Source organism: Taeniopygia guttata, chromosome 2 (genome assembly GCF_048771995.1).
Source record: "Taeniopygia guttata chromosome 2, bTaeGut7.mat, whole genome shotgun sequence".
NCBI lineage: Eukaryota > Metazoa > Chordata > Aves > Passeriformes > Estrildidae > Taeniopygia > Taeniopygia guttata.
The window spans coordinates 117,286,144-117,311,028 of record NC_133026.1 but is presented as its reverse complement, the minus strand read 5'-3'; the positions used below and the strand labels follow the sequence as shown (position 1 = coordinate 117,311,028).

The following is a 24,885-nucleotide window of genomic DNA, read 5'->3' as shown; positions in this document are numbered from 1 at the left end:
TCTACAAAATGATTTTTGTCAAGATAAAACAGTATTTAGATCAAAAATTGGCAGATGAAATGGTAAAGCTTTATTGCCTGAATTAAAACAAAATAATCTTGAGTTTTTAACCTTGTGAAGCTCAGAATGTCGCAAATACTAAAAAATTGATTGTCTCCTCAATATTTTTTCCTTCTCCTTTCAAAATGGATAGTGGTTGTCTTCTGCATCTAGTTCTTTTGCTTATATATTTGTCACTTCAGATTAGTGCAGGAGTTTTGCGACCTACCAGAAGTGAAGACTAGAAATCAAACCTTGCAAATTGCAGGTACTAAATTCCTGAGGTTTTGTGTTGGGCTTGTACTTTGTGATCTGTATTGACTTTCAGGTTCTTTTAAGGAGGAGAAAGTCTTCATCTCCAAAAGGGTATTCAATGGTTGAAGCTATGGTTACCTTGTGTTTTTTGTTTTCCTTGTGATATTGTTATGTTATTTTTGCTATGCCCTTCCATCTTAAGTTCAGGCCTGAAGAGATTTTTTTTTTTTTTAAATTTGTTTTAATTAAAGGCCTTTGGTTAAAATTCTCCACCTGTCACCTTTTGATACAATAGACTGTAAGTGAAATAATCAGCTGTGCACTACAAGGATAATCCATTTTCATGAGCTTTTTAAGAAAGATGGTTTGAGAGGATTAGACAAGGAGCTGTTATTCATGATTGACTGAATAAATAGGAAAGACAATTAAGACTAATGAAGTTTAAGACATTTCTCATCATTCTTAATATTGTGGTATTTATGTAAGACCATGGGAAAGAAGCTTCATGCTGAAAAATATGGTTGTGTTGGAAGCAATTTGTGAGTCAGGAGATCAAATTTTTCTCTTATGCTGAGTGTGAGTGACAAGAGGGTCTGGTTAAGGTGGGAGAAGAGAAAGGTCAATAGGGCTAAAAAATACATCTTAAGCTTGTTTCTTGGTGTAATAATGCACATTACAGAAGGTTTGTGTTTCTGACACTCATGAAATTAAGATTGTTGAAGTTAAGTACAATGCTTTTGTGTTAATGTGTCATGAAAAACAGAAGGGCAGTTTTTTTATATTCTGCCTTGACACGTTGTAATGCTGTGCTTGGAGAGGCTTTGTGGTTGATGATTATTGTTGACAGGAGCCACAGTTTTTATTACTAACATTATTTTAAATGGAAATTTTTTTTCAGGTATGAGTGTTATTTAGTGTCTGCAGTCATAGTTCCAAGGTGCTTTTGGTGTTAAATGTAAGCAGTATTGCTTGCACAGTAATTGCTTTTAGCTGCCTATCTACTCCTGCTTTAGTGCTGACAGTTGCACTCCTCTGACCCTGTGGAAAGCTGGTTTGCTGAGCTGCAGCAGCAGAAATTTTGTAGCAGTCATTTTCTGCTCATTTGTCTCTCCCTGGTTTTCTTGCAGAATCTGAGGAGTGTTGGCGCAAGGGATATGGAGGCAGAGGCCACCCAGTGTGTGTGGCAACACTGACTCAAGTTGTTTCCATTGCAGTTGGAGGAATGTCCAGAACAGCTGAACTGTGTGGAATTGTTTGACTTTCTTGGCAAACAAGAGTGAGCTGATTAATTCTGAGGTGTTGTTCAAATTAAATAATATGCTGTATTCAGGTATTTAGTATTTCCAAAGTAGCGTTGTGTACCCTGTATCTTTTATGCATTATTATTTGCACGTCTTCAAAATCTGTAATTTCATCTTTATTAGGTGAGTCCATGGTTCTGTGTGTTTCAGGTATTAGATAGACTTGGCTTGACAGAACATTTTAAAAGGACTATTGGTAACTTTTGAACAAATGCTCAATTAAGTACATATAATCAAAAGAATCTGTATGGTTTTTTTACCTGTAAAACATCCAATTTCAATATTTGGGTTGTTTGACTTCAAAATAGGAAAATTTTTGGTTTTCTTGTCTGTATGAGTAGTGATTAGTAATAATGTACAAATGAAAGGTTATTTTCCTGTGAAACTGAAAGTGTCTATGCATATTTTTAATGAAAAGTAGCTATGGTTGCTACAGTTTATAAATGAAGTGTATGAGAACATGAGGCGCAATCCTGTCATTTGTCTTTGGAGAATTGTTTAGCATACTTAAAAGGCTTGTTAGTGTGTGTTTGTATGTGGGAGTGAGTGTGTATATATAAATATATACATATGAAAAAAATATAGATATATATGAAAATGTAATAACTGAATAAGGATATGGTGGGTGCTGCGAAGATTCAGAAAAGTGTAAAAATCAGTAATCATTGTAGCATTAGCTTCCATGTTGTCCTGTCTCCATCAAGTCACGAGACAAAATAATATCCTAAAGCTAACAATGTTGGTAATATTGTTGCTCTCAGTTGATCTTTCTAAGTAAGAAATTTTTATTTATTATATTGCTAGCCTTTATAATTTATAGTGAGGTTTTAGAAGCTTTTGATCAGAGTGACACATTAGTTTTACAGTTTGGAGTGTTTCAGGATGATGTCACGTAACTGTTGGGATTCTTCTTCTTAGTCCTTTTGGTTTTCTGGTTTCTACGTTACATGTTGATAGATACCTCTTTCAAACTCTGTAGAGCTTGCCCTGAAGCATGTCTTAGGCCAAGGACAGTCATACCATAATAGTTGTTCTTTATGTTACTGAGTTGCCAAGTCAAACAAATCTGGATTGACTGTGTACATGTGTGCACAGTTGTTCAGCCATCCATTTCTGCTGAATTTAGTAGAGCACGCAGTATGCTGATAATGTTGATTGGCAGAATTATTTTGAATCGTGTCCTGAAGTGCATCCAGTCCTGTGGAGGTATTTGTGTGTGGGTTCATTAGGGGCCTGTGGGGAATTCAACCCCTGGCCTAGGAGTAGTGTCTTGAGCAAGTTGGGATGTCACGTGCTATCTGCCCAGAGTAGCACCAGGAGAGCATTCCTGGGAACTGTCAGCATACAGGAGATAAAATAGGCCATACTGCTGATACGTTGCTGGATCATGATAGAGGAGAAGAAGCTGCAGCAGTAAACGCATTGCCTTCTCTTTCATGCATGCTGGCATTTGAGAAGAGACTGGTTCAGTTGCAGATGATGGTTCTGCAGTTGAAGTAAAACTTGAGGATGGAAAAGGTGATGTGCATGGCTGTCCTTTCTTAGTAACTCTTCATCTTTGCTGTAGAAGATACCTCATGAAGGTTATGCACGAAATCTCCTTTGTAGTACTTGTGAGGATTGACAAAAGGCATTATGAGAGATGTGCCACCAGTGCCTTTTGGGGTTTGTTCCTCTTGGGAGAAGGTGAAGATCAGATAATTGTGTGATGTGCATGATAGCAGAATTTTACTCCTGCATGAGATTGTTGTGAAAACAATGTGGTTTTGTTGAATGCACACATTGATCCACATTTGTTTCATCCATTGTATCTTCTCCCCACTGTTGCCTGCTTTGTAGCATTGCTTTCTTCATGTTTGTACATGGTGGTTTAAGCCGAGATACAGCCTCTGAAAAACCTTCTGTGAAAGTTTTAGGCGTCTTTATAAGGCCTGGTGCTTCACTTCACTCTAAAAGTGCCAATGAAAATGTTTGGTAAATAAAGAAGATGGACCTATTGTAAAAGTATAGATTATTTGTTGAAGTAGTATGTAAAAAGGTTTTAAGCAGGTCTCTGCTCTTTGGGGCTTCCACTGATCAGTGCTTTGGGAAACAGGAGGAAGTGGCCCAGGAAGAGAAAGCTGTGAGCTTTTAAGTCTTCCATGAACACCTAGGTGTATGTGTGTTGTCATGTAATGGTGGTGTATGCTTTCAGTTCTGCTTCCTGTGACCTGATATTCTTTGCATGTGGATATGGGCTAAGCTAATTCTCTGCAGGGAATGAAAAAAAAGATCGTGTGCATAGTATGGCAGCGCCTACACAATAGAGGCCTCCAGTGAGGCACTAGTTGCTGAGTTACAGTTTCCAACATTGAGCTTGCTTCTCAGTTGCTTCTTCAGTGCCTCTGTATTAGTGTTTTCATCTGTGTTGAAATAGCTTCCAGGACTTTCAGAGCAGTGTGACAGATTTTACTCTTCTGTTCCAGTGGTCTTTTAAGTCTCTCTTGGGTCCACACAAGGATGTGAACAGCTTCACATGTGTCTGGTCCATGGTGTTTTCTCACAGGTGTTGTTATTATCTCTGCCTCCAGTCAGGGCCCCTTGTGCTGCTGCCTTGTTTTGAATTCCAGCAGATCCAGGACTGCTGACTGCATGCAGCTGGGATAAAGGGGCTGTATTTGAGGTGTGCCTAGCATATAATTCACCAGCAGCTTCAGCAATCTTGCTTCTGGATGGCAGGCTGACTTTGGGTGGATGCAGGTGTGAGAACTCCAACTTTGGAGTGACAGGATCTTTCAGAGTGTGGTTGTTAAAGTGCTTAGTAATTTGGGAGGAGGGGTAGTTTTTACTTAGGGTTGAAGTGATTTGAAAAACCAAGGGTACAGGGAAAGAGAGAGAATCCTGGTTTTGGAAGTGGGCCTCATTCTACTGAAAGTTCAGATGGAGACTTTGCTTACAGTTTCTGTTTTCTGTATTTTTTTCTGAAACCGTACTCTTCCTTTGACTGCTGTCTCAACATCAGAATTAACTGGTAGAGAGTACAGGCCTGAAGTAGCTTACAAAGGGAGACTGTGAAAATGTGATTTTGTCCTTGGTCCACAGATGAGCATTTGGAAAGGGTTTGGTAAAAGCACCAGGGCAATGATATCCAGAGGAAGCTTCTGATATGGGTTAATTAGACCCATAACAAACTGAAATAATTCGAAGGCAAGTTTCATCCTTGACCTGGAAAAACTTGGTTATTTGCAAAAAGGGAATCAATATCATATCCTGTCATTGAAGTACTTTATTGGTACCTTGCTTTTTTTTTTTTTTTTCCTTCATATTTAATCCCAGGCATCCTGCAGGTTTTCAATAAGTCCATGGTCCTACATTTTCTGTTTCAGGAAAATGAAACATATTAGTTAAAATTCCTTGGTGCATTCAAGAATGTAATGTTTCGGTTAAACAAAGATGGGAGATTTGCAGTTTGCTAGGCAGATGAAATGGTTGTGTAGTTAAAATAGATAATTATTAAAATAGATAATTAGTGAAGTGATTATGTTCTTTAGTTTTCTAGTATGCAGGTCTAAACATTATGTATCTGATTTTTTTTTAGTTTGCATTTCTGAACTAGCTAGTTACTCTTACTTGGCTAAAATGTGCATGAGTTGTTTGCATTTTAAATCTTTCTCAGAAGTGTTCTGATAAATAATGCTATAGTAAAATTAGAAGTCAAAGTACTGTTAATCCTCTACTCTATGGCTGAGAAACAAAGATTGAAGGTGACATAAGGGACTTAATTTTCTCTGTCCTAAAAGCAGCGACCTCTCATATCCTATGTGATGTGGTTGAAAGGCACTGCTGAAGTCTGTCTCCTTCAGCATCTCTGTTCCAACCTCATCTATGCAGAGACACAGAAGTGCATCCTTTCACTTAGATGTTTTTGGAATCTCTCCTCTTTCACAAGTTCCTTTTCCTTGTCTTAATGGCTCTCCTATACACCGTTTTGTCTACCATAGAAAATGGCAGTTCTGCTCCTATACTTTTGAGGGCAAGAGGGACTCATGCTTAGGGAAGAAGGGTCAGGTTAGTCTGTAATCCTTCATGCTGCTGTTTGAGCTGTAAAAAGGCTGAGAATGAAGGCAAATGCTTTGGGGTCTGAGCATGTAAATGGGGGGGCCAAGAACCAGTAATACTGAATTACTGGTGTAGTTACTGCAATAGGCATTAGTGCTGGCCTCTTAGGTGTTGCTTTCACTTTTAACTGCAGTGTGTGGCTTTTTCACTGATAGAAATGAATGTGTTTAGGCTTATTTGTGAAAGATTGCTCTGTTAGATGAGGACATGTCCTGGATGATAGCTTTTTCATGCTGTATCTCCAAGACTTCTTAAACCTCCAGCAGCAATCATGTGTTATTCTAATTATTTGGAATGTGGGGTTTTTTTTTGTTATGGAGAGCAATATGATGTCTTTTTCTGTTTTAGACTAGAAAGCATCTCTGGTTTTAAATCAAAATGTTTTCTTAGTAATTCATAGACATTAAAATACTCTTGGCATGATAAGCAACTGCATTTATCTTTCATGAATGTTCACCTTCCTCAGTATGTTTAAAGTATTTAAGTATCAACTTAATATTTCACTTATTAGTAATCATTCTGAGGAAAGGACTGCCAAGCTGCTTGTTTTTAAGGTTCTCAAGCAGTGTTTGAATGAAACTAGCTAGTGGACAGATGTGTAAAGTCTGCGCTTGGTAATGCTGAGTCTTCATCGTGTGTGAAAACTCCAATAATCTGTCCTTCTTACTCACAAGATGAAGCATGTAAATTTAGTATCTCCTGCTTTCTTGTCTAAGAGTGTTGGTTTGTCTTTTTTTTAACTTCACAACTTCTACTAGAATTCATCAAGTAAACGTGGTATTTAGAAGTGTGAGCTGTACTTTTTGATATTAAAAATACACAGGTAAAATATTTCAACAGCAGTGCAAAGGAGAAAAAAACCTGGATGTGTAAAACTAGTAGGAAGGCCAGGTGAAAGCCATAGCTGAGTGTGTAATTTAAAAGGAAAAAATATAGATGGGAAGAGGATTTTCATGGGTAGATGTTTCACATATTTGAGAGAGGAGTTCCTGTATAGTGGTGTTGAAGAACTATGCATTCTTTGCTCTTGTCCTCTGATTCATTGTAAGGGTACAAAGGTGGCCCATGTGCAGTCCTCTGGCTTCTGTTGGCAGTTGTAAAGGGACAGATGAGGTTATTAATTCATTCTTTCTGTTAGGCACACACTTCAACAAGAAAGAAAGGCATTAAGACATGATGCATGAGGATGAACAAGTTTTGGAATTAAGAAATTTTGGAATTTAGATTTTCAGGTTTGCGGGTGCCTTCTTAAAGATGATTAAGAAGTTTTAGGAATTCCAAGAGCAGCTCTTGAGGCTATGGGGCACAAATTAATTCTAATTAGCCCATGGTGGAATGTGTCATTGAGGTTTTTAAAACCTGTTCTATATGGTAGATATCTCAGCATGTTTTTTGAGATGTTTCACCATGTTAAAATCCACACAACACCACCTGGAGGGTTCTTCTTTAAATTGCCAGTCTGCTTTGTGATGTGTATCTCCAAATCCAGCTGACAACCCAAAGCATCTGAACATCTGCAGTGACCACATTACATAAATGTGCTGGCACGGCTGTCGGTTCCTCCCACGCATTCAAATGAAGCTGGTGTGGATGTACTGTATCTTTTTAATCAGCTTTGTCCGGCCATCTAGGTGATTTGTTTTTGGAAATGATGTCAGTTACTTAAGAATTTGTGGTACCTCATGTATAGGCAAGGCAAATGTGGTTGTAAGAAACTGAGCAGGAAGAACAAAGCTGTATAAGCTAGTGATTAAGGTCCTTTCTAGCAGATGAGACCTACATGATGTTTTCAGTATTGTGTCTCTTTCTGAAAACTGCTTTCAGGGCATGCAGGTAAGGGGAAAAAAAAAAAGAACAAGTTCTTTTCTGATATGAACTTCTAGGCTGGTATTTTTTGGTGGTGTCTATTATTTGTTGTTTGGAGAAATGAAGTAACTTATTTTATGGGTAGCACTATCTCTGTTAGTGTTGTCTGAAATATAAGTGTGGCCATGTAAAAAAAGTTTTCAGAGCAGTGTTCGAGAAATTGTATCTGGACTAACAAATGCAACAACTCCAGTTGCAACTGGAATATTTTTTTTTACTTTGAGTGTACCACATCATGTAAACTAATTAAATACTTTCCTTAGAAGTTAACCCTTATACCTGTTATATAATATGGTGAATTCGTTATATTTGCAGATAAGAATATTTAAATAATTTGATTTTAAAATTGCATAGTGCATCATGGCAAATAAAAATTATTTTTATATCATGTTGCTTTCATTCAAATATAAAAGGTGAAGCATCACAATTGTAGCTATTGGAATTTACTTTTTTTTGTTCCCAGGCTTTTATTCGTAATAGTGGAGGTCATAGTTTTTATGCAGTCTCTCATGTTTGAGCTTTATTTTAAGCTTGCATATTTTCAGTAGCTTAATACTTCAGATAAAATTCTCAGTATTTCTGTAACAATTAACTTTTTAGTATTTTTCTGTTTCTGTGGAAAAAGTGGAAGTCTAATGGCTTTAAATTACAAACATAGTTGTTGTGTCATAAAATTAATGGGTGATTATTGTTTTCAAAAGTTTTGTGCTTTTAAAAATAGGTTTTTATCTTAGCGAAGTTTTTATCTTATGACCAAGTATATTATTCTGATAGTATTTTGGCATGGGTTGATGCTATTTGTGAAAGCAGTTCCTTGATAGAAGATTTCTAAGAGACTTTGTGGATCTTCATTTTGGGGATGGCTGAGGGATGGAAAGAGCCTCACTAGTTAATGCCTGACTACATCTTTTCTGTATTGTAATAAAAAACTTTTTGTGGGTATTAATGATGTCAATTCCATCAGCACACAGAGTGTTCTTTTACCAGCACAATGAAGGATCTAATGTAAAGTCATCACACACCTTCAGAATCTGGCAGCCTTGACATCTTGGAGGCCTTCATTTTGTCATATCAGTTCAGCTGTGGGCTGTTGGTAGTTGCAGAAATCTAGATAGGAATGTGAGGGGGGAAAAAAATTGATGTGCTACTTGAGTACGGTTTTGTAGATTTAAATGGCAACTATATCAAGATACTGCAGATATTTTTATCAGTTTTGTTAAAGATTAAACTGTCTTTATAGGTACCGAATTATCCTTTGGTATCAATACATGTAATGGCCATGTTACTTCACTGGTAATAATTACAGAATTGGTTTACCTATATATATATACCTGTAATACAGGTATTATAGTTCTTGGTTATTTGCAAAGCTCAAGATATGAATCTGTATAATGCTTGGTATTATGCATTTTTTAGCTTATTTTTTTCTCTTGATTTGGTAATTTTTTGATACTTTTGTGTTGAATACTTTTTGGTAGCTTGCCTGTCAGTTTTGACCATAGATACAAAAAAGTGTCCTAGAAAGCAGGACCACCTCCCTCCCAGCTGTTTGTCAGTGTGACCTCCAGCCCACCCTGTATGTTTTTCAGAAACGTGTATTGACGACAAGTATGCCAAGTTATTGTTAGCAGGACTGATGTCACTTTAAGGGACATCACTGGTATGACATTGATTTGGTCTGATGGAGTTCGACACCACATGCATTTTGGAAAGAAAAGGCCTTACCTACATTGAGATATATGTGCATATCAAGGAAATGAGTCACCTGGTATTTTCTGTTGGAGAGAATAGAACCAGAGCAGTCTCCTGCACACGTGTAGCAGGCTTTGACATGCATGGATTTAGCACATACATGGAGGCAGTTCCCATACTCATAAGCTGAGAGTCTGCTCTAGACTTTGTAGTATCAAATTATCTCAGTGCCCAGAACTTGCTGACGTGCTCAGCCTGATGCCAAGTTGCTCTCTGAAGGATTTTCATATATTTGGCAGTTCAGATTGATAAATATTGAAAAATTGGATAGTTACTTTTAAAAAACTGCCCAAACTGGTGTACTGTTGCATATGCATGCCTAAATGAAAACTCAGAGATGAAAAAAGAGTCTACTTGTTGAGGGAGGCAAGCGTATGCCTGACTTCACTTCTGGTTCCCTGCTTTTGTGAACTGTGAAGTGGAGCCCAGGTTTCTTCTGGATTAAGCAGGTGGTGGTGATGCTTAGCTCTGACCTGGAAGTAATTAATTGTCATGAGCTAAAGAAAAGTCTGTGAATGTTGTCTTCTCCTTTCTTAGAATACATATGGTTGACATTTATAGATTTAGGAATTCAGTCAGTTCTCCCAGCTACTGTGGAGAGGTGAGTTACTCTTCTGGCTTTGCAAGAATTCTTGCTCCTCATATTTCAGAAGTTCTTGTGCTTCACTACAAGCCAGAGTTGGGCTTTGACAACAATGCAAATATGAATGTGGTTCCCTGAAAATTGTATTTCTTTCTCAAAGATTTGTTCAGACCTCCGTCACCTCCCATTTTTTCTGTCTTAAGAGCAAATAAAATTAAGTAATGTTGGTATTATACTTTCTCTCATACTTTTAGTCTTATCCACAGTGTAGCAATCCTATGCATTTCACAGATGTACACCAGTTTTCAAACAGTATTTTTCTGTAATACAATAATAGACCTGCCTTTCTAAACCTTGTAGAAGTTACAATTCTGATTTCAAAGCTGTGTTTTTGTGGTCTTCCAACATTACTTGTAAAAAAAATTTTTTTTTCCTCCAGTTCCTTATTTCAGGAGCTTTGCATTTGTATGAGCTTGTCCCACTCCTCCACATGTCTGGATTCAGGAAGAGGTGGAATAATACATATTGCCTTAGGACAAGACATACTTCAGTGAAAGGCTGAAAAGTATAGAGCTGAAGGGCAGTGAACCTCCTGTACCACGTGCCTGTGGTATGGGGGAGGCTGGATCCAGAAAAGGAGTTCAGCTTGTTAGTCATACTTCTGCTTCTCCCATGTTGAGTGTTACATTGAAACTTGTTTTGCAAAATTCAGGAATGAAAGGAAGATACAGCAGTGTCCATGCACTGCACTGAGGTGCCAGTCTGTGCCAGCCCTGGCTGTTGTATCCCATGCAGCATTGCAATCCCTCGGTTAAGGGTGGGCTGGAAGTACTTGAAGTTCTCTTGTACCACTAAAAAGCCATAACCTGAGAATGAGAGGCATCAGTTTTTCAGATAAACTGTGCTGTTCCTGGGGATTTTTAAGACATCAAGCAATTATTTATATTAAAAAAGGAAACTTAAGCAGTGTTTAGTCTCATTTCAATTATTATAAAGGTGGAGGCTCTTGAGCACTCTGCAGTGCTCTTGTGGCTAACTGTTCAAAGCTTTATGCAGTGTTGAATTTTCAGGATCAAAGGCATTTTGGTGTGAACTGTGCACTTGAAAACTTACTCTCATCATTAAAGACAGATTTCTTTATGGCTAATGCCCTGCCCACACCTAGCCCTGGTTACTGCAATATTTACAACCCTAGCAGGCATTGTGTGCCTAGGGAAAGAGCCTCAGACTACTTCTAAACCCACAGTTTTAAAGATTTTTATTGAGCTATAGGGTTTGTAGATAATAGCAACAGCAAATCCAGTGTTGAAAGTTCAGTTTTTCCTGGAAAAGTGTATATCTGGTCTAGAAGGATTAAAATGTATCAGTTTACAGAACTACCGTAATTTTTTTGTATTGTACTATTTTCTATAAAATGTTTGTACTCACTGGTTAAGAATGATTGCTGTAAATTTGTGCATTTGATTTCAGCTTACATGCTGAGCGTATTTGTATATCTCTGTGTAAAGATTTCTCTATTGCTCAAGATACATTTTAAATGTGATAATTTTTGAAACAGATTTTTGTTTTCTATAATTAGAAATTATGAGTTATAGATGTAGTTTATATCTTGAAACACCAGAAGTGGTCTCTGAGATGATTGTAGAGTGTTCTTAATTTCTCTCTTAAATTATGTGGGTAAAGTACATTCTGACCAATAGTTTTGTAGTTTGGTTGTTTGTTTTTTCTAGGTTTTTCTGGTTTGTTTGTTTTTATGTGTTTTTTAAATTTTTTGCTGTTTTTTTTTTTTAATATTTTTTCCAGTTGAAGTAAAACAGAAGAGCTGTGAAATAAGTTTTCTTCCCTTATGGATTAACTCTAAAGATAATTACAGCATTTAGGAAATACACATTTCAATTGCCTCTGCAATCCGTGTTAACATCCTTACATGAATGCGTTGGGAGATTTTAGTTTTTTTTATGTTTTACAGGAAATCCCTGCCTCCTTTATTGCTAAAAATGTACTTGCTTTTGTTGTGAAAAGCATTTCAACCATACCTTCTGTTTGTTTGGTGGTGTTGTTTTTTTTTTTTTTTTTTTTTTTTTTTTTTTGGTCTGGGAAGAATGAAGGATTGGATGTATTTAAAAGGCAGTTAAATGACACTCTGGAGAAGAAGATACTTCCCATGCTTCCATCTTGTAATTGCTTATTAGTATGGACATATACATCCAGCTTTTCCTAGATCATGATTGTATGCTTCTCATTTGTTGAATGCTTGATATGAGATCTTGCAGTCTGATTTGCCTTTCCTGCCCTCTTCCTCTCCTCCACCTCCTCTAAAGAGAGAGATGCTTAGGCTTGGGAGCCATGCTTATGTGTAGGCTGCATGTGATTAAAATAAAAAAAGAATACAGTTCTAGCAGCCTGGGCTCTGATCTTGATGCAGGGCTGGAGTTTGAGGATGAATACTTATCATAGAATCATAGCATGATTTGGGATGGAAGTGACCTTAAAGATCATCTAATTCCATCCCCTCTACCAGGGACAGGGACACTTTCTGCTAGACCAGGTTGCTCAAAGCCCCATTCAGCCTGGCTTTGAACACTTCCAGGAATGGGGCATCCACAAGTTCTCTGGCCAGCAACTTGTGAAGTGCTCTGATAGTTTTGATGAATGCTCTAGAGAAGACACTGAAAAAAATTAATTCTTCCTTTGGAGTTTGAGCTCTTTGCAATATGTGAAGCCTATTGCCATTTCAGACCTTCCACTTTTTAGGTAAAGAATTATGACTTGGTTATTGGAGCAACAACCTATGTGCATAAGTTGATTTGGGAACTCTGATAAACCAGAATGGAATCTTACTCTTGGTCTATTAAACAACAGTGAGTATATACTGTAGGAGAATTGCTAGTACTCTTTGCTTTTTAGTATATATTTTTTGAGGTGAGTTTAAAATTAAGGGCATCATACGTATGAATTGTAATAAACTGACTGTTTTGGCAAATGATTTATTGTCAAATATACCTTCAATGCAGGATATTTTCCAAAATGTTTATATTGCTTCTTTAGAAGGACATGTCTGCAACTTCCTTGAAAGACAAAAACTACTTAATAGAAATACTTGTGTATCTCAAAGCAGAAAAAAAAGTTCAGTGTTGAAAATGAATTTATTATTTCTAGGATTTGAGAAGTTTTTGTTCTTCACAGTTTGGAAAGTAAATGAAAGACCTAGAGTTGGGCTTTTTACTGGTGATTTCAAGGAGTTCTCTGGTGTGGTATGTGATAAGACTTCACCCAGGCTAATTGGTTTTCCTGTTCTCCTGCACTATTTGGTGGAATATGATGCAAAAAAGGGGACAGTAGGATGAGAGTGAGTTGTTTGGAAAATTTTGATTAGAGACATGAGGGCAATTTGTGATTTTGTATAGGAAGCAATAAGAAGGTCATTGAGGCAGTTTTGGTGGGGATAGGCTGATTTACAGCATGGGAAGTGAGGTTCTGCTGTGTGTGTCAGAAGTTGGTTACCCATGGAACCTCCAAAAACCCAGGGATCTTGAACTACAGACAGGGTTGCATTTCTTTCTATATTTGTTAGCTATGTGTTTGGGGGTAGTCTTTGCACTTCCAGTACTGTTCCCTTTAGGAGCAATAACATCCATATTCAGTAACTTATTCTAAAGCAACAAATGTTTTTAATGTTTTTCTACTATTCTTTTGTTCTGCATGATCATCTGTATTTCCACAAGTCTTAAAATTCTGTCAAAATGAGAAAGGCTTTAATTATATGAGGTCTTGTGTCTGTCTTCCATCATAATTGGTGAAGTAACTGACAGCAGATCTTCCTTCCCCTGGAAAGTGGAGCGAGTGATGCTGTGCGCCTTTTGATCTGTGAACTCCCAGCTCTGACGTGATGGAATTTTGCTGTAGTCATACAAGCTACTCCTCTCCTTCTTTTACCTCATTTTCCAACTGTGTTGTGGGGGTTGCTTATCTAGCTAGTTTTGTCCTTCTGCTCCTTTTCAAAAGTTCCTCTGTAAAATTAGTTCACTGCATTAATAAGATAATTATGATCCAATATACCAGATTTCCCCTTTCCTGCCTAAATCATATAACATTAATGAAATGAATCGTGTCTTGATATTTTTAGTTTGTTGTGCAGACAGCAGGAGTTTAGTCCTGGAGATAACCCTGTAGCAAGCTGAAATGGCTTCTTACAGAATAACAAGATGATTAGTGATGCCAAATTTGAAGACAAAACTGGAATCTTATAGCAAAAATGTGTGTGATTTCCACATACCTGAAGTACATACTGAGCTACTGGTCATGATTCTTGGTTAAAATGTAAGGTTTTGTCATTAGCTTGTGTGCAAACAAGAGAATACAGCAAGTGGACTGAACCCCAGACTTCAAATAGCAAGTTCACCCAGAGTAGCTGACTGTTACCTTAATTAGACACAGCTTCAAAGTATATGTTAAGATTTTTCCACTACAGCTTTTTATCACTTCCACAAGTTCAGCATGCCCTATACAGATGCTTAATTTGTATGCTGGGCCCTGTGATAAAGCTATTTCTGTCGATGAGATTCCAAAATTGTAGGCACTGATGTCAATGCAGATGAGGTTAGCCTAATTTGGTCAAGAGAGGGCTATGCCATGCAAAATCTTCTTTACATGGGCACATAAAGACCAGCGCCAAGACTGACAGGTGTCCAGTGGGTGGCAAGGAGCTTCAGAGATAAACATTCTTGTTGGTATTGCTACAATTCTTGCTTCTTTAGGAAACAATGTAATAATTATACGGCTGCTTTCAGCATCCCTGCAGGATAACTAAGTAAAATGGTAATGCCATGTAATTTTATAAACACAGATCTTCTAAATCCTATTGAAGTAACTTCTTTTCTATGCTTAATTCAATTTCTGTTTAGTGGTAAAATTCTGACAATGAAAGTAACATCTTGTTACCTTCAAAAATGGCATATTAAATTCAGAGGTGTACTGCTGTGAAATCGCTGTAAGAAAAATTACTTGAAAGTGGTTTTTAATTGTAGAAGGTCGTGGAATATTGTAAATGTGATAAAGTGCACGCTCAGGTTGAGTAATGAGGAATCTGTACAAGGATATAGTACTTGAGAGAAAGCTGTAGAAAGATACTAGTGGTAGTATCTACCTTTTTTCCCTATGTCACTATGTCAGAAGTGAAGTATATAAAAAATGTATTAATCTAAATAGAACACTTTCTTTATATGCCTGTTTCCATACCTCCTTCCATGCCTCTCCTAACAAGATTGCAATCATACATTGCTTTTTGCCTTGGAATTTTTTTATATTAGTTTTGAGCTTATAATTATTTTTTTCCTTTGTCAGCTGCTTTTTTCTTAGTACTGACCTATTAGAAAAAAAGCCAAATCAAACAAAAGCAAGTCCACTTTTTTATGTCCAGGAAAATATTTCTTACACTGACATCTCTGTCATGGAAAGCAGAGCCTTTTCAGTGTATTTCAGTCTCAAACACAGTAGTCTTTTTCAGTTCAACACCTGCAGACATGAGGCACAACACTACTGAAAAGCTCTCTCTGTTTCAGGGTCAGCTTTATCTGTAGTGGGTGAGAAGCTGAAATCAGTAGATTTGGGTTTTGATTATCAGTGTTTGGATGTATGGATTGCTGGCACCCACATGCTGACAGAATATTAATGTAAGGCAATAATTATGTGTTTAAAGCTGTGTAGATGTCTATAAAACATAAGGCTAATATGAAAATTCCTTTATTAAACTTAATTGGCAAGTTTTTAAAGCATTTGCTATTAGGAATATGCTTCTGCTCTGGGTCAGAGAATGAGAATTTAGAAGTATGTAAGAAAGGGTTCTATTGGTAGCTCAAGAAAATGAAAGGTGGGAAGCTGGCAATAATATATTGTGGCCTGGAAAGTGAGGGAAGGTGTTGAAATGGCAGGTGTGTGCCATGGGGAAGACTAGGATTTTCAGCTTACTGTCTCATTAGAGTTTCTTCAAGTTTAAGGGGTTCAGCTGAAATTGGTCTGCCTATCCAATTCTGTTGGAATTGGTCAGTTTATCCTTGATCAGAAGACTAAAAGCATTTTTGGGTATGGTGGGAAAGCAAATTCTGAAATAAGTGTTTAGTGCAGATACATCTCTAGATTAATTTCCTCTAGGAAGAACATTGTAGCAGAAACTAACTGCTATGATTTGGGATTGTATATGGTGTTTGGGGTTTTTTTGTTGTTTGGTTTTTGTTAGTTTTGGGGTTTTTGCTAGTTTTGTTTGGGTTTTCTTTAAGCTTTAAATATTAGGGTATTTGTTGAGGTGAAAGAAGTTGAATGTAGTTAGTCAGTCTTTTCTGTATTTCATATACTATGATACCGTGTGTGGCTTCTTAGCTTTGCGCTTTGCCTTTTTGATCTTTCTTTGACACCATTTGTTCTTCATAAACTTTGTGATGACTTTAATTATTATTTTCATTTACTATCATAAATTAAGTATGATATTGATTTGTGAATTTGACAGTAAATGGTGTAACCAGTTTCAGTGTTTGTCCTCTGTAGTTTACTTTAATGGAAATAATCACAAAATAAGAGAATAAAAGCCAGACTTTATTACTTTCAGGTGTTCTGATGCTGTCTCTACTTAATTTATGAAAGTGAATCTTCCAGCTTTCTTCTTGAAATTTAATCTTTTTTGACAACTTAATATTTTTATGTGAAAAACATAAAACAAAGGAAACAAAACCAAAGATAATTTTATTACTGCCTTTCTAATATTTAACATACTGTTGGAGCTAGCATATGCCAGTGTGCTTAGGGAGCTGCTGAAATGTGTTTTGTTTTGTTTGTTTTTTCCCTGTGGGAATTGTTAATTTTTTTAAAATGAGATTTGAAAATTGAAAATCCGTGCTTAAGGTAAATGGTAGCTGTGTTGCCTGGGGAGTCTCAGTAAGAGTGAATATTTTCATTTTGTGTAAACTGTTCTTTAAATGTTTCCTACAATGTGAATTGAAGCGTGTGTGTGAAGGGGTTAAAGGTAGCTTTTAGCAGTGCTGGGTTAGGAAAAACTTGCTAGACAAGAACCAGATGGGAAGATACTACTCTAGGCTTAGAAAGAGGTGAGCCCTCATAGCTATGGGACTACCCATCACTTAGTCAAAGAGGCTTTTAGTTGTTACTATAAATTTGATTTATTTCCTTTTCGCTTGTGAATGAGAAAGAAGCCCAGGGAGCAAGGGAAAAGGAGCATCTTATACTGTACCCTGCCCCTTTGCCTTTTAGCCTTCATTTAGTGCTCTGGATTGCTCTCTTCTCTGAGTTCATGAGCTGGACAGACACATCTGTAGAAATTCCTACATGAGCTGCTGTGTGGGGGGAGGCCCTGAGTGCTTCCTGTGCTCCCCTTTCCACATACACACTTCTGGAGGCTCTGAAGAATCACGGATGAGCTAGCAGTGTTCACATAAGTGTAAAAGTTATTGAGACAGCGTCTCTCCAAGGCATAAAGCTTAAACCTTGGAGGTTTTAGAAGACAGACTTGTGTCCTTTGTGTCTTCCATTGATAGTTTGTAAAGAATTATAAGATACAATTGTGTGACTTTAGGTTCTGTAATTTTCATTTCTGGTTGTTGTGTTGACAGTTTTGCCATGTCTTTCTATGAGATTGTAAACTCAGTGTTTTTTATTTAGATTCCCATTTAAATATAGCGCAGTAAGATGATCTTTCCTGTTCAAAGGATATGGTTTAGAAATAGAACATAATTTTTTTATTCCAAAGTCTAAAACATTGGTAGCTTTTCTTGTCACACATTAATGTTCAAGTGTTCTCACATAGCTGGGTTACTTGCAATATGTGAAGTACGTGGGAATGGAAATTACTGTTGATTTGCTTCCAGTATACCATCCAGTCTTGGCTGAAGGTGTATTTAACAGTGAAACACGGTAACTCAAAGCAGCTAAAACTCAACTTCTTGAGTTTTTAAATCTACCTTTACTGAGTGGATTGCAGTCTTGAGACCCTGGTGGAACTTTGTCTTGTAAGAGTGGTACAGTTCTTTAACTCTTTGAAATCACAGATGATGGTATTTGTATTGAACTCTAAAATGGGCCTTGTTTCATGCTGTGAATGAGCAGGTTGGTAGTACCTGTCAACACGTGTGGGCAGATACAGGCTGCTGTCGACCAGTCGTGATTGAGCATCTGTACAACTGCTAATATGGTTCTCTGTCCAAGGTGATAAGACTCACTACATCCAAGGGTTAAAAATGAACATTTCCAAAAAAGTTAATGACAAATACACATGCGTCAACTTGGTTCTGAATTTAAGCAAAGGCCTAAAGTGCCATAGTAAGTAAACATCCTTTCAAAATGTGGGTCTGAATAAATCAAAGGAAGAATACTGTATTGTAGAACTTCAGTTAATCTTGTGATGATTTGTTTTACCTAAAACAGTAAATTTCAGAGTTTCTATATCTAAATGATCTAAATTGGATTGCTTGTCACTGAGCCAGTTTATACCATTTAACACTTTTTCTTATGAAAACACATCTAGCAAAAAAAAATTAAGTTCATGATATGACAGAGATACTGAGAGTGTTCTAATTTGTATTGCAAAAGAGTAATTTTAAAAAGAAATAGACTGTTTCAAGGTGTTTATGTGAGGAAGTTAAAAAAGTGTTCTTAATACACCCCTCAACTACTGTATGTATGGTTTTGCCTTTTTCAGTGTTAAATGTCCATTTCTGTCAACCTGAAAAATCATGATGGCTGAGCAAATAAGAGGAAAGGTTTAAAACAGCCAACATAAAAATTCAATATTTAATAATGTGTGTTTTTTGACAAATATTTATATGATTTTTAAATAAAATATCAACTACCTCTTACCCCTTTTAGAAATAAAGGACACATAGCATGATTCTGATAGTTTTCTGTTGCTATGTTGCAGCAGCAATAGAAAATTCACAGAATGGGTGGTGGTACTAAAATGCAAGTTGCTGAATTCATTCATTCATTGGGATTGTATCTTTTCTAAGGGGGCTTTCTTTCATTTTCTGTCTTACTGAAGGCTGAAATGGAAGATTTCAGCTGAAATGAAAAGTGATTTTTAAGGGTATAATTTCTGCCCTTTGGATCTGTAGCTGTTCTTAACTTTCAAAGTTCATGTTTTGGAGTTCTCAGCCCTTGGTTTAAGATCAACCAGCCTTTTGAGTGTAGTTGCAATGAGTTAGGCAGTTGCAATGATGATTTATGTGTTGTGGTCGTGAAGGTGAATTTTGTTAGTTTTCTTAGATTTTCATGTTTGCTAATGGCTTGCTAGCTGATATGTAGCTTTGTTGATGAGTCACTGTGCCTGGAATTGTTCAAAAGATGTGTAGATGTGGCATTTAGGGACATGGTTTAATGGTGGACTTGGCAGTGCTGGATTAGCAGTTGGACTTGATGATCTTAAAGGTTTAAAGACCTAAATGATTCTATGATTTTGTTAATAAACAGCTGTAGTAGTTGGAATCTTGTACCTAGTTGCAACTTAGCCTAACATGGCAAATCTTTTAAATATGAAGCTGAATTGGAAGTAAAATGCTTAGGTTATATTTTAAATTAAGATGTAAATAGAAGTAGCATTGGTAAAAGTTGGTCATTGTGAAATTCTAGAAGTTCTGCTTTCAGTATCTATAAAAATAATGGTGCATTTTCTCTTTTTCCCTTGAGAGTAGTCTTAGTGGTTGGGTTGGGCTGCAGCAGTAGCTACCCACACTTGTTACAAGAATAGTCATAGATTACTATTTAATTATTCTTTTTTAGTGAAGTCTGCTGGAGAGAGAGATCACACATGATATATAACGAGACAGGGAGAAAAGCAAAGATGGAAATGAGTTGTGGGTTTTTTTCCACTGTGTGCTGATGAATTTGTAAATGTAGGCATATTCCTCTACTGTCATTACATGCTGTTAATATAGTAAAGTTCCCAGACAGGTTCACAGCAAGTAATAGGTCAGTCAGGAGTGTATCCTAGAAATCAGTGTGCCACAGGCCTCTGTTCTGGAAGGGGGTGTTTGAAGGGCAAAGGAGACTCCATGGAGATTTATTTTCTGGGCCAGGTGTACAGGTGCATGCACGTGAAATCAGGTCATTCTGGCAAGTAGGAGAGATAAGCAACAGGCCTCCAACTTTAACATAAAACCTCAGGTGGTGATGGAGATCTACAAAACCCTCCTGTATTTGAAATGGAGAGTCATTTGAGACCCAGCAATGTATCTGAAATCTGGTGTTCTTGCTTCAACTCTGGATTCTTGTAGATGTTACTGTAATATTTTTTTTGGGGGGGGGGGGTGGCAGGGGGGTAGAGCATTTAAATACACTTCTGCACAAAAAGTAGAAATACTAAATACACAAGCAGTACTAAGCTTTGTAAGGCGACCCTGAGCCATTTCTCAGGGCTGATGAACTTCAGGAAAATAAATAAATATATAAAAGTACTGGAATAGACGGGTATTTAGAAATGTACAAATAAAATTGGGATCCTCTATGTGGTACTTCAAATAGCAGAGTACGTAATAAGAAATAATGGGTTTCCACATGGAGCCTTGCCGATCTCTAGGAGTGTCTATGGAAATAATTGGAGCCTTACAAATCATCATGGTGTATTAATGGGGGAGCTACTTTGGGTAGGAGCTGGTCCCATGTGGTACTTGTTTCCCAATGAGAGCAAACTGGTATCTTCGCTCTGTAACAACTCTTGCAAGACCCCGGATGCTTTCTGCTCTATTGATAATGCATGCTTGTCTCACCAGGAATAGCACAGAGAGGTTTATTGAGTAAATGTAAAAATTGTACCAAAAATTGCCTTTGACTGCTTAAATGCATCTACAGTGCTGCATTAGCATCAGGTCTACATTGAAGTCATTGGGATATTTCTGTTTCTTTAGAAATGGTAAAAGACAACTATTGCACTTGTACATGTGAGCTGATGGTAAGGAGAGAGGAATAGGTAACAATTTGTATGTGAATGTTAGGTACTGTAAATCTTGCCTTACCAAACATGGTGTCTCTGCAGACATCAAGAAAATGAGTTTTAGAAAACTGAAAGTCTGTTAGAAAGCAGTAAATAAAAGAGAAGAAAGAAAATAAAACAGCATTAGCAACTTCCCCAATTAAAAAAAATACAATGCAATCTATGATAGCTATCATTTTTTACATACTTCTTAGTTTCAAGATAAAGCTGAGACTGATGGTAATGTCCACAGCTCAAGGGTCCATGCAATCCCAGAACTGAGGCAGTATAACAGGGAGTATGTTAACACAGGAAATTCAGTATTACTTCATTTTTATGTAGTCTTCTGCCTGCAGATTTACCATACTTATTAATAACCTTGAATAATTTCTTCTTCATTAAATGTAATCTCTTTCACTTTCACCTTGGAATTGCTAGTGACGTTATTCAAAGCAGCACTTTCCCCAAAAGAAGCCCTTTAGCTTCTGTGTTGATCTGTTAAACTCATGCAGAAGAAACCAGTGCACTTTCTGATCTTACTTTGTCTCCAAATTCAGAATTGTATTGCCAAAACAATATTTTCATTTCCAAGCCGTAATTAGAACAGATGATGATGATGCAGTGGTGCTTAACAAGTGGTCAAATGATTTTATTTCTATCTTCTCATATTAAACTTAGGCATGAGACAGTTTTTAGATAACTTTAAGTAATAGAATGCTTCTTAATTAAACCGCTTAAGGGTGGAAGACAAAAGAAGAAAGGGTGATCACTTTGTGTAGCTCTGTTTGCTAAGATAATGTTGTATTTCTGAAATTGGTGGAAGAAAGTCTTGCTCCATGCACATGGGGCAAGACCATGCACACACTTCCAAGAACATCTTCATGTTTTTTGAGATGGGAAAACAGATTTGTCAGGGATTGATAATAGTGATGACGGAGAGGAATGCTTGACATTTCAAAGAGTATGTAAGGCTATTTATGCTTGAGTTTTATTCAGAGGAGAGTTCAGTCTTGAAGCAAATCACCTCATTGTTCCTGTTTGCTGTGCTCATTTGGTTGTTTTCCGGAGTGGTTTTGGTATGTGCTAACCAGGCTTCTTCCAAAAAAAACCTAAATCATTCACTCATTGTGTGCACCTTAACCCTCAATAGGGTTGTAGAGGTTTGATCAGTTACTGGGTCATTTTTGGCAGCTTTGAGCCTCCTGTGATAGGATCTGGTTCAGGAAGTTTGAGTAAATGTAGCTTTCAAAACCAAATTAAAACTCCTGGGCTTTATATAGTGTAGATGTAAAGATCGGAGCAGCAGCTGTGTTTTGATCTGCTCCAGTTGTGCCAAATGGTAATGCAAATATAGCCTGATGCCATTTATTGTGGGTTTGTTTGTTTTTTTAAAGAAACATCAGACAGTGGTGATTAATTGTCAGGGTGTTTTAACCTTGTCAACTGTTTGGAGGTGGTAATGTTTTTAAATTTATCTCTGTGACAGTTTATATTTTCTGTGGAACTTAACAGACCTTTAGATAAGTGCTGCATTCATGAAGTGAGGTACCAAAAGGTCCATTGGGAGTGTTCTTGCCTTTGGTTTTGATCTGACTGTTTTTCTGGGACGTGGGGACAGGGCAGAAGATAAATGTTTGGAATGTAATGGTTCTGTAGGGATTCACAGGTTGTGCTGAGACTGTGATTATAGCTTGAAAGACATCATAAATATTCCAAATCATGGTATAAAATAACAAAGAGCTCTATCCCACTTAACAATTGTTCTCCTTAATTCAGTAATCATCCACTGTGTTGTATCCCCTTCTCCTATGTGGGGGCGGAAATCAGTTTCTTAATGTTAAAACTATTCCTTTGGTGATCTAACTTTCATGTTTTGTGCACATATTGGAATTTGGAATTAATTTTTTTGCAAAACATAAAAATAAATTATATGAAGAGTCTGCTCTTCCTATATATTGCTTTCAGTTATTCAGCATCATCCTTTTAAACTCCTCATTATCCTACACTGTTCCATTTTCTCCCCCACTGTGGCTCCTTTTTTTTCCAAAGTATTTGAGATGTCTTTGTATTTTTGAAATGAAACACTTTTGTCAGCTTAAAATGACAGAAATTAGAATGAATCTCAAGGCTGCACTGAGCATATAGGACCCCTTTGCTGCACAGTCAGTGTTTGTGGAGGAAGTTAGGCTGCTTTCCCACCCTGGGAAGGGCTAGGGAGGCTGTAGCCAGGTTCCACCCTTGGAGCAATAAATGAAAGGTCCATGCTAGTTCAGGCATGTGTGAATTGCTAGTATGAAGGATGGCTTGGTATTTAGTGGACAAAAGAAGTTAGAAAATGACAATTCGTTTGAACAATTGCACATATTCGGTGCATTAACTTTTATTAACATTATAGTATAGCTATATATAACTATAAAAGCAATTTTGAAGTATGTTTTGAAGTTCAATTCTTAGAACTTCTCCAGGTGGCAGAGATAAAAGGAACTTGTGAGTATTATAAGTGGTGGAATCTGCTGGAAACAGGCTCTTCATAGCATTCGAAGGCAAGGCAGTATCCTGACTTAACTCGGGTGTTTTGACTACTGGAGTTTGATCCTATTGTCTGCCACACTTTGCTGTATTTAAATGATGAAAGGATGTAATCGTGGTTTTACATTTCCTTTGGCATTTCTGTGGGGTTTTGTAAGTTTTTACTAATTGCCATGTCCTCTAGTTGTAAAACTTTCTTGTTGAGTCCAGCGTTGGCAGCGAGAGGAGCGGGGCAGAGCACATTGCAGGGGCTGTCAGGTGACAGCTGCTGCCTGCCTTGTGCCTCTGCCTTGTGCCTCTGCTGTGCCCTGCTGCTTTCAGCACTGGCAGCCGTCGGGGGGGAGATTATGATTCAGGTATTTGGGGTGATCCAATGGGAATTGCATTGATCTGGTGTTTAGCTCTGATCCTTATCAAATGGATTACTTCTAAGGTAGGTCATTTTTTAAATCTGTTTTGACTAACTGGATTTATAAGTAGTCTGAGAGAAAACAAGTCATTAAGAACTTCACAAGTGCTTATTTTTCCTTTTTAAATCTAATCTGTTTTGGAAACATCATTTGCCATTTAAGATTGTGTTTCTTCAGTGTTCATACATGATTTTGTAGCTCTTGACTTTTGCTTGCCTTGAAGTGGGAGTGTGTTTGTAGCAGTGCCAGTTAGGAGACGGGAAGTAAAAGGGATATGAAATGGCTTCTGAATGGCAGGAGTTGGCTTGCCTGTGTTACTAACAGATTTCCAATTTTATAGTACCTTAAAACCTTTGTGAAAATAAGGAAAAACAATTTTAAACATAGTGAGAATAATACAAATTAGTGTATTTTGCTTCCTGGACAGGATATCCTTTTTGTAGTGTTGATTTCAGAGTGCAGGAGTGGAAATACCAGTTTTGTTTGCTTATGTGAAATATCTACTTTACTTCATAGCTTTTCTATTTGAGATCCCTGTGTTTTGCGAAATGCATGCTTATGTTAGGATTGAGTTTTTTACTCTCTCATTCCAAAGAATGTAAGCATCCCAGAATGGATATTTGTGCTAGTAAATATAGGGGAGATTGGTGTCTGGAGATGAGACCAGGCTCTTCTCAGCATAGCTCAGGAGGAATCAGCATTCCTCATAGGAAGAATAACTTTAAGTGTAGGATTATGAAGGAGAGCCAGAATAATTGGAGAGAACTAAGGAAACTGAAAAAAACATAGCATTTCTGCATTCATAGATAATTTTTTTGTTATTGCTACTGATACACACTTCTAAAATTTTTGTACAATTAACAGGAGAATCTGAACAAGCATGAATTTGAGTTTGTTGTGAAAACAAGCTTTGCCAGGCACCCATGCCTGTACTCTTCAGTCATTGCCAATAACATGTTTCTAAATTTATTAAAAGCAAAAATGGTCAGGCTTAGTTGCTAGCACTTGTGACAACTTTTGTCACATCAAGAAAAAGACCAGGATGTCCAATGGATGTTTGCATGTGACTGAAGGCAGATTCTA

General features: G+C 37.1%; 1 protein-coding gene across 4 annotated transcripts in view; it reads left to right on the top strand.

Annotated features, from left to right (window-relative positions):
* Positions 1 to 24,885, top strand: part of PDE7A (phosphodiesterase 7A) — a 75,527-nt gene that overhangs the window by 9,178 nt on the left and 41,464 nt on the right. Inside the window, exon 1 of one of the 4 annotated variants that reach the window (XM_030266269.4) lies at positions 12,014 to 23,825. The exons of 2 other annotated variants lie outside the window; for them this stretch is intronic. In XM_030266269.4, coding sequence (XP_030122129.4) covers positions 23,766 to 23,825 — 60 coding nt within the window. In that variant the 5' untranslated portion in view covers positions 12,014 to 23,765. Of the gene's footprint in view, positions 1 to 12,013; positions 23,826 to 24,885 lie in introns of those variants that run through there. One more of the 4 variants, XM_030266270.4, reaches the window with a different exon arrangement.